This window comes from Chionomys nivalis, chromosome 1 (assembly GCF_950005125.1).
Source record: "Chionomys nivalis chromosome 1, mChiNiv1.1, whole genome shotgun sequence".
Lineage (NCBI taxonomy): Eukaryota > Metazoa > Chordata > Mammalia > Rodentia > Cricetidae > Chionomys > Chionomys nivalis.
Genome location: NC_080086.1, coordinates 185,253,657 through 185,269,637, shown reverse-complemented (window position 1 = coordinate 185,269,637; position 15,981 = coordinate 185,253,657). Strand labels below are relative to the sequence as shown.

Genomic DNA, 15,981 nt, shown 5'->3' with positions numbered 1-15,981 from the left:
TTTAGGAAAGGTAATTTAGCAGAAATAAAACCAAGAAAACGTGTCTTTTGAAAGATCTTTAATCTCATGATGAATAATAGCTAACATAAGTTATCTTCTATTTATCATACTGACTTTCCCCTGCCATCCTTAGTTAAAGCTGATCCTTTTATTTTAACAATGTGTAACTAATCACCCTTATTTGATCAGTATATATAAGCCACTGTTGAAATATCATATCATTAGCAATGTGGTTATCACAGGCTAATCAAAATAACTAATTCAAAAAATGGATTGCCTTTTTCCCCATCAGCTGGGGTCCAGTCTGCTTAGGTCACTGGTCTTTTCAGGTCTTCTTTCATGATCAGTTCTCCAAAGTGCCGTTGTCTACTCTCAGGCCTGTGTTTCCTCTTCATCTTCTCCCTGATCCCATGTTCTGGCTTCTTGATAGCCATTTTTAAAATTTAAAATATCCTTTGAAGCCAGGCGGTGGTGGCACATGTCTTTAATCCCAACATCGGGAGGACAGAGGCAGGAGGATCTCTGTGAGTTCGAGGCTAGCCTGATCTACAGAGAGAGTTCCCAGAAAGCCAGGGCTGTTACATAGAGAAACCCTGTATCAAAAAAAAAAAATGAATAAAGAAATCCTCCGTCCCTTCCAGTGTCTATGACAGTTTGTGTATAGATGTTTAGGTAAAAACATCCTTTTCAGCTTGGTGGGAGTGAATTTCTTAGCTTCTGCCTCTCTTTAGTTACTCAGTTGTTTAGTGAAAAGCAACTATAGTTTATTTTTTTTTGCAATAAAATAAAAGGAGATCAGCCAGATTTTGAAACTGCCATATTACTTGTTAACTTTAAAAAAACCGTGTCAAGTCAGTTTGTCAAAAACCATCTCCTCTCACAGTCAACCTCATCTTTCTGGGCAGGGGTACTCTAGTCCTGAGGATGCAGTTCAGTGGTAGGGTGTTTCCCTCCAGGTACAATGTACAAAGTCCTGGGTTTAATCTCAACAGCATAGAAAACTCCTCTCTGGTAACAAACTTGAACCTCCAACTAAATTTTCTACGGTTGAAAATATTCTAAGTGCTATGATTATGGCATAACTGGTTGGTAGAAATTTCATTTTCATTTTTACAGAGATCGTTAATGACATTACAGGCACCCACACAAATTTCTTCCTTGTGTTTATATGTAAAGTGCTCCTTGGGCTTCCTAGTATTCTCTGTGAAACAGGGAGGCAGATCAGTCCCCGGAGGTAATGGAATGTGGGCGAAGCAGGGAAGCTGCTTAGGACAGGGCAGAATTCTTTCTGCTGCTCGGATGCCCATACTGGGCATCTCTGCAGACTCTGGGTGCTCCCTCCACCCCTGCTGGGATGATGCACTGGGAAAACATTCGCTCTCCCAGGGATGCTTCTCTGTTAGTTTATAGCTGGGAAAATGTTGCCCCGGGTCTAAAATATCTGCCCAAACAGCCTAGCGCTGATGAAGGCTTTCTCACAGGCTCTCAGCTCCCCGCAGGCGCTCCCCGCCCTCTGCTGCCAGAACCTTGGGGATGTGCCTAGACCCGGCGCAGAGCACGTCCCAGCCAACTGAGAGCAGAACAAACCACTGGCGGATAGCCAAGAGGCTCCCTCCCAGCCACCGCCCCCCCTTCCCCCCCGGCCAGCGCCTTTTCCCCCCTATACAATACAAGATCTTCCTTCCTCAGTTCTCTTAAATCACAGCCCAGGGAAACCTCCTCAGAGCCTGCAGCCAGCCACGCGCCAGCATGTCTGGGGGCAAATACGTAGACTCCGAGGTAGGCTTGGGTGAGGGCGCGCCCGGCTCCAAAGTGCCTGCTTTTGCTATCTCCCACTCCAAATGCTCCGGCTGCTTTCCTAGCCCCAGCCCTCTCCGCCTTCACAGCACTTCTCTCCTGCTGGCACCGCTGAGGAATGGGCCTGGGTGGGGAGGTGAAGAAAAGTCAGGAATGTTTATAGAGGGAACCAAAGGAGCCCACCGGGAAAAGGAGGATCGGGGTCCTGCCTTGGTAGTCTGCCGGACTTAGAACTAAGTTTTTCAGATGGCTCCGTTCGCAATACCTCCCACGGACAAACCCCTTGCTACTGGGAGGCTGAGAGCTGCTGCTGCTGGTGGTGGTGGTGTGTTTGTATTGGGGGGGAGGTGTCATTTGCCCACAGCTAAGGACAGTCCCCACCAGGAGCCTAAAGTGGCTGGCCTGGGCAGCGGCACGCCTGTCTTGCACTTAGCAAAGTTCTCTAGCACTTCAATACGGGCGGCGGCCCGGGGGAGTTCCGAGGTGGGGAGTCTCCTTCCTCACAAGCACCACCACCATTGGCAACTAGTTCCTGGCACTCAGGTGGCCTAAACGTGGAGACCTCGGTTCCCAAACGTGACTTTCGTTCAGCCTCGGGCAGATAGCCTGGGGGTGATCTAAGTAAGTGTGGGTTAGGGTGTCCTTCAGGTGAGAAGTCCTTCTAGAACATTGGGCGGAGTGAGGTGGGGGTTTCTGGCACAGGCTCAGAAATAAAAGTATGTTAGATTTTGATCCACCCAATTCACCCCCACGGCCTAAGGAAAACCATGAAGCAAAGGGGGTTAGAAGAAGGGTAGGGGACGCGGCAGGTGCGAGGGAGACGCACGGAGGGACAGACAAGATGGGACCACTGAGTCTGTCAGTATGGTTCAGTTGAATCTTAAAGATAATGGTGGAAAGGATCGCGGGACACGATTAACAGGGTCAGGGCAGGACAGTGGAGCAGGTGAGGTTGTGGGGATACGGGTGGCCTGACGTAGAGAAGGGGGACAGAGTAGACGGAACGCATACCCCCTGGGTTGAGGAGTCGCAGCAGCCAGGAGCGGCGGGGAGCAGGAGGGCGAGCACGGGGCTTAGCCCTGACCCCTGGCGGCAGGCACGGGAGGCAGGCGCTCCCAGCCTGGTACCGAGGGGTGTGGTGTCCTCCCCTCCGTCCTCTTAAAAAGCTTGCGGCGCCCGGAATTTTCTGTGCGCAAAGCTTTGGAGGTTGAAGTTAGAGAGAGTTAGAGCGCCAGGCTCCTCTGTCACGCAGACTGATTCCTGACGCTTGTTTTTCTTTCTGAACTTTTCTTCCCACCTCCGTTGCCGCCCTCCCCTGCCTTGGCCGGCTGCCCTCACAGGGACATCTCTACACTGTTCCCATCCGGGAACAGGGCAACATCTACAAGCCCAACAACAAGGCCATGGCAGACGAAGTGAATGAGAAGCAAGTGTACGATGCACACACCAAGGAGATCGACCTGGTTAACCGGGACCCCAAGCATCTCAACGATGACGTGGTCAAGGTAAGCCTTGGTGGCTGTCTGAGTCCCAACCTTACTCTAGCGAGTAACTGTACATCCTTTCATCGCTTCATCACGCAAGCACTGTTTCCTAGGCTTGACTGTATGTGAACCCCTGTGGTCCGTTGTCAGAAATCCTGGCTAGTTCAGCAGGAATTTAGCTGAAGTGAGCCTTGTGGGAGTTCATAGACCCTCAGACACAGGTGGGACCCCACATTAGTTGGAAAGGGAAGATGAGTGTGGCCCATTGCCATGTTAAAAGTCCAGTGACAGGTTGTTTTCGTGTTGGTAAAATAATTATGTGAGACTTTGCCCCACCGGTGGCGGTTAGAATACAGAATGATCTTATTCCTTCAGCTAAAATAATAGAGTTATTAGCTTAAAAATATTAAGCAAGTGGAAATGCTTAACACTAATAATTTATGCATATATAGAGATATGAACAGTGTTTTGGCTATAAAAACTCAGCACATGTGCAAGACTAAGCCAATTTGCCCAACTGAAAATAATTTCCACCTCTTGGCTTCTGGATCCCTCTAGTTAAATGTGGAAAGCCGCGTCTTTGGTGACAGCCAAGGTCAGCCTGCGCTGGGCTACCGGAGCTTTAAGGTTGGAGTTTCCATTTTCCACTTTCAGGATAACTTGCTGGGATTTAAAACTCTTTACTTTCCTGGGTTCTTGGTCGAGTGGAGACTTAACACAGTGGTCTGATTTTCAATATCATTTTGTTATTCAACTTTGACCCTTTCAGCAATTCCAGCTCAAGGCATTTATTGTTTGAACCCGTGTGGGTTGAGAAATCTTGGGCTTGTGCTCTCCTTGGCTGAGGGTTTCCTCTGAGTGGCCTGGAGGGCCAAGGAAAATCCTGGCCTCAGGGATTCCAGTGGGAAGCCACTGTCCTGCCCAGCCCCTGATGCACCCCCAAGGAGCTCAGGGAGTTTCCACCCACAGCCTCTTATCTATGGATGGGAGGGGTTCCAGCGCAGTTTCACCTTTATGAATAATATATTTCAGAAAGAGAAATGGTTTCGTCTACAACTGGAGGGAACGTGTACCTGTCAAAATTTACTCTCTTTGCTGGTAAAGGGAAAAGGAAAATTGGACCGTTTTTCTCCTGGACGGATTGCGGAATATTTAAAACCAGCAATGAAGGCATCTCATAAACTGAAAGTTAAGATTGCTAAAATCTGTTTATTAGCCACATTTCCTTAAAGGGGAAAGAACATTTTTGCTTCTCACCCTTTTCATGCTGGCTGCTTTGGTCAAGGAGGGGGACTCGAAGGATAAAAGCAGATTCCAGGCTTTCAGATTGGCTCCTTCCACTGGACCCTCCCTGCTGTGGCCCTGTGCTGGGAGCGGAATTCCCTGGAGCCAACTAGACTCCTGGGATGAGTCAGAAAGGCCAGCAGTGTGGATGTGGGTCTCAACACAAGCATGACTAAGTGGAGAAAGAAAGCCCCACTGGGAAGAGTCCTCAACACAGATGGGGAAAAAAGGGCGTGACAGGCGTGCAGGAAACAGCAGTTTACAAAATATCATTTCAAAGGCAAGAGTGGGGATCCTCGAATTAGAGAAAATAGAAGAGCTACAGCAATGTTTGCCTACTTGCCCACAGAAATAGGAGCAAATCCAGAAAGTCCAGCAGGCAAGAAAAACCCACCTTGAGAAAAGAATTTGGCAGGATTTAGGTGGAAACCCTGCCTAGGAGGATGCCTTCAAAGAACGCTCCCTCTGCAAAGAGAGGCCCAGGTTACCCGTGCACATTTTGCTCCTCTCCTCCCCCGCACTCCTAGCTAGAAATCTTTCATCCTCATAGAAATCTCTGCTGGACAGGGTCTGGTTAGAGTGTCCCTGCTCCTCACAAATACCTTCTCATCAAAAGGAAAAGCACAATTGAACAAATCCTCTATGTAGAGAACAAACGAGGCCCAAATTTAAAGTATGGAGAACAGCATGGCACTACACATGGGGTAGGGAGGCGTGGCAAGCCGCCAAAGCCTGGTGTGCTCTCCACTTGAACTTCAATAACACAGAGCACAATTAACCAGTCCACTGATGACAAGAATATCAATTTAAGTAAAGGATTGATTGCCAATGATATTGTTTTCTTATGGAGGTTTGCCATTCCACATAGTAATTTTATTTAACTGTACTACTAAAAAAAAAAAAAAAAATCTGGCTACATTTGCCCTGGCAGTCAAGGCAAAACTGAAGGACCCATTGTGATTGTGTGTGTGCCTAAGATTAAGATTTAATAATATGTGCATCCCTTGTCTCAATCGCAGTAATGGTCTTATCTTCTGGATTTGTTTTAAGAATTAAATAACAAACATCCAGCCTAACATCCCATGTGGTTTTATGTTTTCACTTCCTTTTTTTTTTTTTTAACTGACATAAAGCTTTAGGAGGCTCCATAGAAAATCTTGTCATTTTATAAATAGACAAAATATGTCTATTTATATATGCCATAATATATATAAAAACATGCCATAATAAGTCAAAATCAATTGTATCACATATTACAGAATAAAAATGTTCTTAAAATTGTGATTGCCATGGACATTAACTGTCAGGAAGATGCTGCTATGGAAAGAGCAACAGGTGGACCAAAGTCATTGAAAATACTTTGATGGAGACGGTCATGAAGGACGTGCAGTCTGATTGGGTGGAAGAGCAGTTTACATGCAACAGCCTAGGGGGTGCAGAAGGATGCAAGGAAGTCAGACAGGGCAGTCTCACAGAGACACTTTTTAAAATATATTTTAATACAGATATATATATATATTGTATTTTGGGCATTTTCTCTTCCATATTTCCCTTCCATTTTCACTCCGCTCGTTGTCTTCTTTGCTCCTATAGATACTTCCACTCCTTTTGTTTTTGGAGATTATAATTGCATCACTGCTCCCCTCCCTTTCCTCCTTCCAGCCTCTCCCATTGTAACCCCTGGCTCCTTCTCAGATTCATAGCTACTTTTCCCTTAATTTTTGTTACATATATGTGTATACATATTTCTAAATAAATACATCTAACCTGCTCAGTCCGAATAGTGTTATTTGTATGTATGCTTTCAGTGCTGACCATTCGGTATTGGATAATCAGTTTGTGCGCTCTTCCCTGAGGAAGACAGTTTTTCCCACTCCCAGCATCCCTTACTACCTGTGCTTCTTCATCTAGGGTCGAGGCCTCCTGATCTTTCCCTCTTCCTTAGCACGTCTATTGATGTCGTCCTTGCTCAGATCTTGTTCAGACAGCCTTTTTGGTGAGGCCTCACGGATGTTGCTACTCTGACATTTCTAGGAGACAGTGTTCCTCTGACTCTAAGAATCTTCCTGTCCCCTCTTCCACAACAGCCCCCGAGTATTGGGTCCAGTTGTACCATACAAGTGTTAACATCTCACTTTGAGCGGACTCTAGGGACTCATATGACAGAGGGGAAGACAATAAAGATGAAATGGGTGGTTCTGATCAGACAGCAGAGCTCTGAATCTCATACCCACTTTAAGGGTGTGTGTGGACTCCTCAGCCAGCCATGGAAAGCTGTGGAAGAATCCAAGACAGGGCGTGAGGTGAGAAACTGTAGTTTCAGGAAGGTGCAGGTGTGCCACAGGCTTGGGTAAGCTGGAAAGGGATGAAAAACAGGTGTGCCACAGCTCACAGTGGATCAATGTGATTATTCAGTTTTTAAAAGCTACAAAAACAAACATTCAAAAATTTGACTCTTGACCCTTCCCTAGTTCAGCACTATGTGGTACAATGGTCTCTTGTGACGATGGGCAGTGGCAACCAGCCATGGCTCCCAGTTGACCACACAATCATGAGAAACAACCACCAATAAATACTACAGCGTACCATGTGGCTAAACTACGGTGTTCAGTAGGTTAGGCCTGTTAAAGGCATCCTTGACTTGAAGTATTTTCAGTTTATAGTGAACTTAATCCAATGTAATCCCATAGTAATTTGAGAAGTATCTGTGTTTACTCCATGGTCCAAACATGGAAGTGAAAAGGATGGTCCACACACTGGGAAGGGAATCTAAGCAACAAGCAACATAATTTATGAGAACATAATGGCTACCAGCCTAGCTTCTAATTTCCCCTTTTGACATTAATAGAAATTAAGAGTTAATGAAGTTTGAAATGTTTTCCACAGTTTCAAGGAGTGCTCAGAACAGATATTTTGAAATGTGCGACTAAGGAACAAATTATATGATTCGTCATGGATTATTGTCACGGGGAAGAAACGAGTTTAGTAATCTTGAGATTAGCACTGAGACAAATCAGAACATCTGGGAAGAGGTCGTTCTTCAAAAGTCAAAATATATGCTTGCAACTTTCCTAAAACAAGAATGTAATTCTTAAATGCATGCATAGTTTTCTTTAATTGTGGAGCGAAGGCATGTGTGTGGTGTACAGACCATTGTCAGTGGAGTAGTCCACAAAAATTGTGATTAATTTTAGATAAGTATCACATAAAATTAAGCCACTTTAATATATATTTGAGTATATATATATATATATATATATATATATATATATATATAATCAATGCACATTTTCAAGGCCAAGGTGGCATTCTTTTCTGTTGAAATTGATAGCAGTTTTACTTGTTTCATTTGTTTGCTTGTTTGTTTAAGATACTTCATAAAATGTAATTAATGTTCTGCCACACCGGAAATCATACACAGAATTCAGGATGTCCAGTTTATAAAACCACATTGTAGTTATCCTTGATTGCAAGTTTCCACACATTACTGGGCAAAGAAAGATGCTAAAATGAGTGACATTATTCATTTCTAAGCTTATGAAGTGGTTTTAAGTTCAGCCAGCAAAGCTGTGGGTATGTGTATCTCCATGTATATGCAAAACACTTTTTAAAAAGTTGCCTTTTTATCTCCGTCCCTTAATTAAGGTAAAAAAAAAAAAACAGCGGGGAATTGTCTAAACTTTGACTTTAACTGAATAAAATTGTACATTAGTTATTATGACAAAGCACACTATATATTATTGAATTTGAAGGTTTCATGATGTGGGATACTTTTCCATTAACAGCAAGCAGTGCTGGCTATATTTGAAGAGGGTTGAGCTATGAACAGCTACAGTGGGGAACAGGATCTAAAATGTCCAGAAACTTCAAAGGCCACTTGCTTATGCATCCTGTCCACTCAAGAGTATACAATGACGGGCACATCTTCATTCTTCCTAGTTTGTCCTACTTTGAAAAAGCAGTTCTCTATGATCAAATGCCGGAGAGAGCTGATGGCTAGGAAGACGAGTCTCTGTGCACTGCACTGTGGGGCTCTGGATCCTTCTATGACACTATGTTTGTAGTGAGGAAATGGTAGGGATGATGAATTCCTATGAAGATGGCTTATGCTGGGATGCAATCACCCTTTATTCTGCTCTGGAAATCTGTGTGTGTGTGTGTGTGTGTGTGTGTGTGTTTGTGTGTGCATTCTATGGAATTGCTTATTATATGATACTCATTGTACATAAGATGATACGTATTATATGTGTGTACATATGTATAGATAAAGCTTCTATGATGTTGGTGGAATATCTTTGCAAAGATGCTTTGTTTGTGAAATATATATATATGTATATATATATATGTATGTATGTATGTATGTATCTTTGAAAAGAGCATAGTAAAGCTGCCCAACAGAGAGGAATGCAGAGATGTCATGGTGTAGTGAGATTACTTACAATCAATGTTCTCTTTTGGAGTTCTGTAAACTGATTAAATTGTATAAAATATTGCAGTTAAAATTGAATACTTTCTTGTTGAAAATGTGAAATCTGAAGCCTTAAACAGAGTATTGCCTCTTTTCAAACTTTAGAGAGGTCTAAGATTTAGTTAAGGCACCAGAGTCAACAGAGGAATTCTTGAAAATTCAGATGCCTGGGACTACCCAGCTCTGTTAGGTCAGAATATATAGAAGGCAAGCCTGAGTATCTACATTTTCAGAGCTTCAAATGATTACACCATGGAGTCAGGTTTAGAAGTCATACCCAAGTTGGCTTAAGGATATGTACTCTGGTTTCTTCTATCCCAAGAGAACACATGAGTCACTTCATAGAGGTTTTGTTTTTTGATTTTTGTTTGGTTTGGTTTGGTTGGTTGGTTAGGTTTTTTTTTGACATTTTCTCTGACAGAATACTATTTGAGGATCTGGAATTTTAAACCTCACCAGAGAATTTTGAAACAGCATGGAGTACTCCCAAGTCAGCCTTGCTCAATGGCTTTCCATCTCTGGAGACCATTTGAGTTTAGAGCCAACTAGAATCCCAAAGACCCAGGGTAACCTGAGTGGGGCAAGCCTATGTTCCATGTTGCCCCATGGCAGACAACACTGATTTAGTTGGGCAAGCTGGGTTTTTAAAAACCTTGAGCAATTATTGATGGCACCCACCATGACATACTCAGAAGTGCTTTAATTTGTAAGGGAAAAAAAAGTGATCAAAAATGCATCGGCAATCACCTGTTACTGATTCCTGTGCCTGGGATACACTAGAAATCTCTCTGCTCACTTTTCTGACAGACGGTACAAAGTTTTCACAGTCCCAGTGTGTGTTGCCTCCCTCCTCCACATTCTCCAGTGTCACACTTTTCCTGCTTTTCACCAGTCACAGCCAGCAAGCTGCCCCATCTGGATGAGCCGATTCTAACCTCTATCTCCCATATACGAACCCGTTGCGTTCTTTCCGTGAATCACAGGGTTAAATACACTGACATGCCCCATCACATATTTCATCAGTGAGTCAATCAAAAGATTGAAATGTTTAACTATTTTTCAGTTAGTCCAGGAAACATAAAGCAGCATATTTTCACATGAACCATTGTTTAGGGAGGGGGAAATGTTTTTTAATTTTGTCTTAAAGGAAATCTGCATGCTCCACGGACTGGGCGACTACCAAGGGATTTAGTCGGTAGAACAGTGTTACACCTGCAGAGAATACATATTTCCTGCCTCTCCTGGAAACTGTGCTGATGGTTCAGATATAAAATACATCTTGCTTTCTCTATTGGACCTTGAGGAGATGTCTCTTGTTGGTCATTACTTCGCAGAAAGGGAAGTACAAGTTTCCCTTTAACCATTGTTACCTGTTTCGGTAATTAAAAACTGGGCGTTTTTAATTTGACAATACCTAAAAATATTTTGGTTGACTACATCTCAACAATAATTCAAAAGTTTAAATTTTGAAGTTGCGTTAAGTATGCAAACCTTTACCGAGCCCAATAGCAGCATTATATTATAGCCAGTCCATGACAGACTCAATGCTAGCTATTGTGTCTAGAAATTATTCTGAGTCATGTGTGGTGCAGATGTCAAACACAATTACATTTCTCATTTGCTGTGAATAGTGAAAAAGCAGGTGATGGGATGCAAACAAGCAAATATTTAAAAAGTCTAATAAAAATCTTCTTCCCTGACTGGGCTAAGCTGTACACACCCCTGCTCCAGCTCCCCCCACATTCACTTCTTTTTACATATATGGCACATTCATATATGGATTTATACATTCATGCATTCATCCAGGGTCAGGCGTTCCCTGAGTAGGTGAATCATAGCCCCATCTCCAAGGGTATAGGATTTAGGGGAGTATATGCACACAGGCTATTGTAAGATCGTGTAACTAAAGGACAGACAACAGTCAAGCCCAGAGTACAGAGTTCTTGGAGGTCTTCAAAGTCAAGTGTATGCACAGAAAGGGTTCCCGCCACGAGCATCCAGGGAGGTGAAGGTGCCCTGTGCCAGCAGCAGCTTAGTGTAGTCAGAACCACATGTAAAACCACAAGCCAGTTCAGCATGGCCTTCTTCACCCCATCAGAGTATTTGTATCTATATAGGTATTGGTGACCCACAAAGGGGCTTTGGGGCCCCGAGTCAGCTGGTGGTATATGCCCTTTCAAAGGCTAGCTACAGCCTACTGGTGTTAACAGTGTGGATATGAGGGAGAGAAGAATGGGAGCCCCCCTCTAGCACTTCCTACAACATGACTCAATGGCACTTACTCCTCCAGTGGTCCTGTGAACTACATACTGTTGTTACTATCAACAGCACACTCATTTTTGGAAAAAAGAAAACACAGATTGCTCAGAACCGCACAAACAGAAAAGTAGAAGAGTCAGGATTAGAACCCAAACAGAGAATGCAAAAGCCTGGGCTCTTAACCACTGTTATCCTACACCCCTCTGTAACAGGCCATACTCCAAGGAAACATAGGTATTAAGAAACAGCTGAAATAGGAGATGGCAGCCTCAGGATGAACAAACATATGTTTTTGACATGGCCTATGATAGGAGTAACAGGAATATTTTCACTGTAGGACCTGACGCCAGGTCCTGGTAGGTTGGTAGGAAAGAAGAAGAAAAACTGATGTAGAAACATACGCTCATTCCCAGACACACACATTCCCAGGGAGGCACAGGACACTACATTGCAAAGACCAGAGATAAGCACAAACTCCTGGGGGATCTCAGTGCATGGGCATAGAAGCAAAGGCGTTGACAGGAAAGCTTTTAGAGTGTGTGGATCACCCAGGTTCATGAAAGCACCTCGGGTGGGGCTCGTCCCGCTGGATGTGAAGGGCGGGGTAAACCGGAGAGAACAAGGAAGCAGGTCCCAACAAGTACAAAACAACTATTTTGAAGGTTCTTCGTTTGCCTCTTTGGTCTGTATACACATACGTGCCACGGGGCCATACATTGTGGAAACAGGAAGCTATTGAGAATAACCTTAGTTAGACGCTGGTGGGAGAAAGGTCTATTGAGTTCTGCAGGGAGTTTCTCTGAGACTTCCTCTCTACGCGTTACGTAGTTGTTCTAAAAAACAAATGCCAGAAACAAAAAACAGACGTAACTAGTGCATTTTACGAGCTGCATTAATCTCTGAGAATAACTGAAGTGTCCGTTAGTCGTGCCTCACTGTGCATGCACCTTACCGTCCCTTCCCTAGGTTGCGAGCAGTAGAAAGCGGCTGAGGTTGGCATATCGGGATGGATCAAGGAAAGGGCATTGTATTTGTTAGAATCATCGCTGATTGATTTTATTAATTCAACAACCTCCTTTCTCATTTGTTCCTCGAAAAGCCAGGCTTTTTGTCTGTTCGTTTTATTTGTTGTTTTGCTTTTTTGGAAAGGGTATCATTAAAACAAACAAACAAAAAAAAACCAGTTACAACCAATCCCCCAAATTATTTTTTGATAAGCCCCTTCTATTTCTGTAGTTAAATAGATCTGAAAATAAATTGTTGCCATACAACATGCTCAAGAAATACTTAGAAAGACCAGCTCCCCAGCAGACCCAGAGTCTGTGGAGTCCCAGAATAGTACCCCATGGCCACACGCAGGGCTCCAGCACCCCGCAGCAGCAGCTTCAGCTGCCCTTGCTTTGTGAGAGTCGGCAAGGTCTGCGCTAGCTGTTCTGTTCTCACCATTGTGGCCCTGGAAAGCTTTCCGGGCACGGTTTCACTGTTCGCTAAGAGGACAGTGCTCTCCTCTCGTTCCTTTGGAGGAAGGTGAGCTATCTCTCTCCCTTTTGTGCCTCATTTCACGTCTGAGTCCAGCAGAACAAGGCAATGGTCTTCACTTCTATCGCTGCCCTTAAACCTCCAGATGAACCCCAGAATCAAGCACCGACTGAGCCAGTCACCAGAAAATAGAGGCTGAATCGAATCGACACTCTGAACTTTCTAGACTGATTCAGTCCTGTTTGAATGAAAACACAGTTGGATCACATTATCACCTAGCTTCCTTCGCGCCTTTTATTGACTACAGTTCAAAACCTTGTATGAAAACAAAAATCTGAAAGAGTGATAGAAATAACCAAACTATCAGTGTACTAAGAGAAGGAAAACATGTTCTATATGTACATATACACACAGTTTGTCTGTATTTGAAGTACTTGTTTGTGTATTTTAATATGTATTTTTTCAACGTTAATTTGATTTTTTTAAAAATCAGATATTAGAGGAATACAATATAATACGTCCAACTTGGGTCTTCTACTGTTGACCTCCTGGGCTGCCACAGATCAGCTCTAAGCTCCAGGGTACCCCAAGCACATTCTCAGGATGCTACTGGCTGCTGCTTGGCTTCCCCACTTCTTCCTCTTCTTTTGCTTGATCACTCTGATGAGCATGCAGAGCTGGAGGCTTTTCTTGCTGAGAGGATCCGAATTGTCATTCACTATTCCAATAGCAGAGACGCTTTCTTTCACCCCAGAGCTGGTCCCTTAAAGATCACAGATTTCTTCTTCGAGGAAAAGGTCAAAACAAAACTAGAGCAGAGAGAATGTAGAATTCTGGGGGTTCAGATATTACTACTTCTTTGTTGGTGTGTGTGCCATGTGTGGTGAAAGGCCAGTTTTTAGCTCAGAGATGCGACCTGTTCTTGTCTCCTGTAATGGCAGATAGGTTTACTAGAATATGTCTAAGAGCCACCAACTTGACCTCCCATAGGAGGCTCGGCAAGAGAATGAGTGGAAAATATCTGCAATATCATTCAGTTAAAAATATATAGGAAGAGGAAGTGGTATCAAGAAAGAGTGTAGGAGTATAATGAGAATGTTAGGTGTGTGATCAGGTTTCAAACATGCAGGCCAGAACCACATATAGTAAATATAATATTTTGTCAGAGCCTGGAGTAGACAAGTGAAGAGGTCTTCTTCTCACAAATGACACCCATTATGATGACCTTATTAACATGTGTGATTAAGACAAAACCAAATTACAGGTAGCCTACAAAAACTAATGACTACTACAAAGCACAGATGTGCTGAAGTACTTGAAATAAGATATATAATGGGAATTATATAGGAACCAAACATGAAAATGGGAAAGTAACAAGGAACGATGGCTGTTTTCAAGAGAACATGTGATGTGGAAATGCAATATGCCCGTTAGAATAGTGGGCTAGATTCCACGGCCCTCAAGGACCATGACCTTTTTAAAGAACGACTAGTGTAAACACACCGTTACAGGATTCACACACAAAATACCTTGGCAACAGGAGATATATAGTAAGTCTGTTGGTTGCTACCGAACATTAACCACCCCCATAATCAGATGATGTTCTAAAGCAAGCGTGATTTGTTGTCTCAAAGGGAATGTCACCTTCAAGATTCTTTACCTTCCCATCCTACAAACTGCTCAGTCTTGAAAGGGGGTGGGGACTGGAGAGACCCTTGAGAAAAGCAAGATGCCGGTCATCAGGTGATCAGGAGTGAAGAGAAATCCCCAGAGTAGGGGACTGTTTGCTTTGCATGATAATTTGGAAAAGACCTTGGAGTGAGAGCTCTTTGCTTATTGTCGGGCTCCTGGGAGATTTACAGGACACATATTATTCAGACAGAATCTTCATTGAAGGAAAGAGAAGGCTACCATGATTCACTTGAAAAAAAAAAAAAACAAAAAACAGAAAATACTTTCAAGTCATAACGGGGGTTAATCCCAGGAATAATCCCAGCAATGTGTCGCAAGAAGCAGCTTCCTGATGGCTGCGTGTTTATTTCTTTGTCTCTACAACTTCTCAGATCCTCTACAGTTACAATTTTGTGTGTGTGACAGCCCCTACACACAGCTGAGCATAGACGTATATGAACACCTTCTTCTATTTCAGCCGCGGACCTGGTTTGCTTGGGTAAAGATTGGATGTGGCTTGGCTTTACTCAGCAATGGAGAATGCAAGTGGTAAACACCCAGAGGCAGCACACTGAAAAATGCATGCATTGTAGGGACCAAAAGGTCAGCACGACGCATTATCCGTGCAGCAAGCCTGCCCTCCACGCCCTCCTACACAGCGCATACTCACAGCGCTGGCTGCGTGTATAAACTCCATTGTGGTAAAACCTTGAGATGTAGCCCCATGAGAGGGTGTGGCTTCCACAGTGAGGCTCTTCATCCGGACTCAAGGCATCTGCCGAGCGTTTTAAAGCACTGCACACTGAGATGTAGAAAATATGATGTAATTGGTCTACGGCAGGGCCCAAGCTCCATGGAGTCCTTCTTTGTAGCTCCTAGATGCTGCTGATATGCAATCAGAATTAAATTGACTTTGATTTAGACTATTGGAATTTGTCAATAAAAAAAACCACATGTCACAGTAAGATTTTTCTCAACCATCAAGGCAGTAAGGTGTTACTTTGCTCGCTGCTTATTAATAGTGAACAGGGGTGTCTTAGCAATTTACCAGGTTATAATGCTTTTTGCTGTAGCAACTATATGAGATAAACTTTCCATGCAGAGTGAAGCTCAGGGTACTTGCAAAATCCAGCTACCTCCTGTCTACTTGATTATCTTTGTCTATTCTTCCCCAAGAGGACAGCCTATTGTTTGGAGCACCAAAAGGTCACCTCCAGTCCTTCTTCTTACCTGCACTGGAGCTAACAACTCAAGTTGGTTTTTCTCCTAAAAATGCTGTAAAATTCTTGCAGTGCCCATATGTGGATTCTCTGAAGTTATGAGCAACTTCAGAGAATCCACACCAGGCAGATGTCACTGAGTTCTCTGGTGCCTCACAGAGAAGAGAACCCATGTCACTTACTGACATTTACTGATGCCAGTCACCCCTCAGAGAAGAAGGGAAAACTGAGTTCAAAAGTAAATTTTAATTCTAGTTCTCTCTTGGACACGTATCTTCAATGTTACTTTGGGCCTTGGAAAAGTTCTATTTTCTGTGTC

General features: G+C 43.5%; 1 protein-coding gene across 2 annotated transcripts in view; it reads left to right on the top strand.

Moving 5' to 3' along the window:
- The first annotated feature begins 1,658 nt into the window (after positions 1-1,658).
- Cav1 (caveolin 1) overlaps positions 1,659-15,981 on the top strand; it is a 31,312-nt gene continuing 16,989 nt past the window's right edge. Inside the window, exons 1-2 of one of the 2 annotated variants that reach the window (XM_057789065.1) lie at positions 1,659-1,779; positions 3,138-3,302. In XM_057789065.1, coding sequence (XP_057645048.1) covers positions 1,750-1,779; positions 3,138-3,302 — 195 coding nt within the window. In that variant the 5' untranslated portion in view covers positions 1,659-1,749. Of the gene's footprint in view, positions 1,780-2,299; positions 2,419-3,137; positions 3,303-15,981 lie in introns of those variants that run through there. The other variant, XM_057789073.1, reaches the window with a different exon arrangement.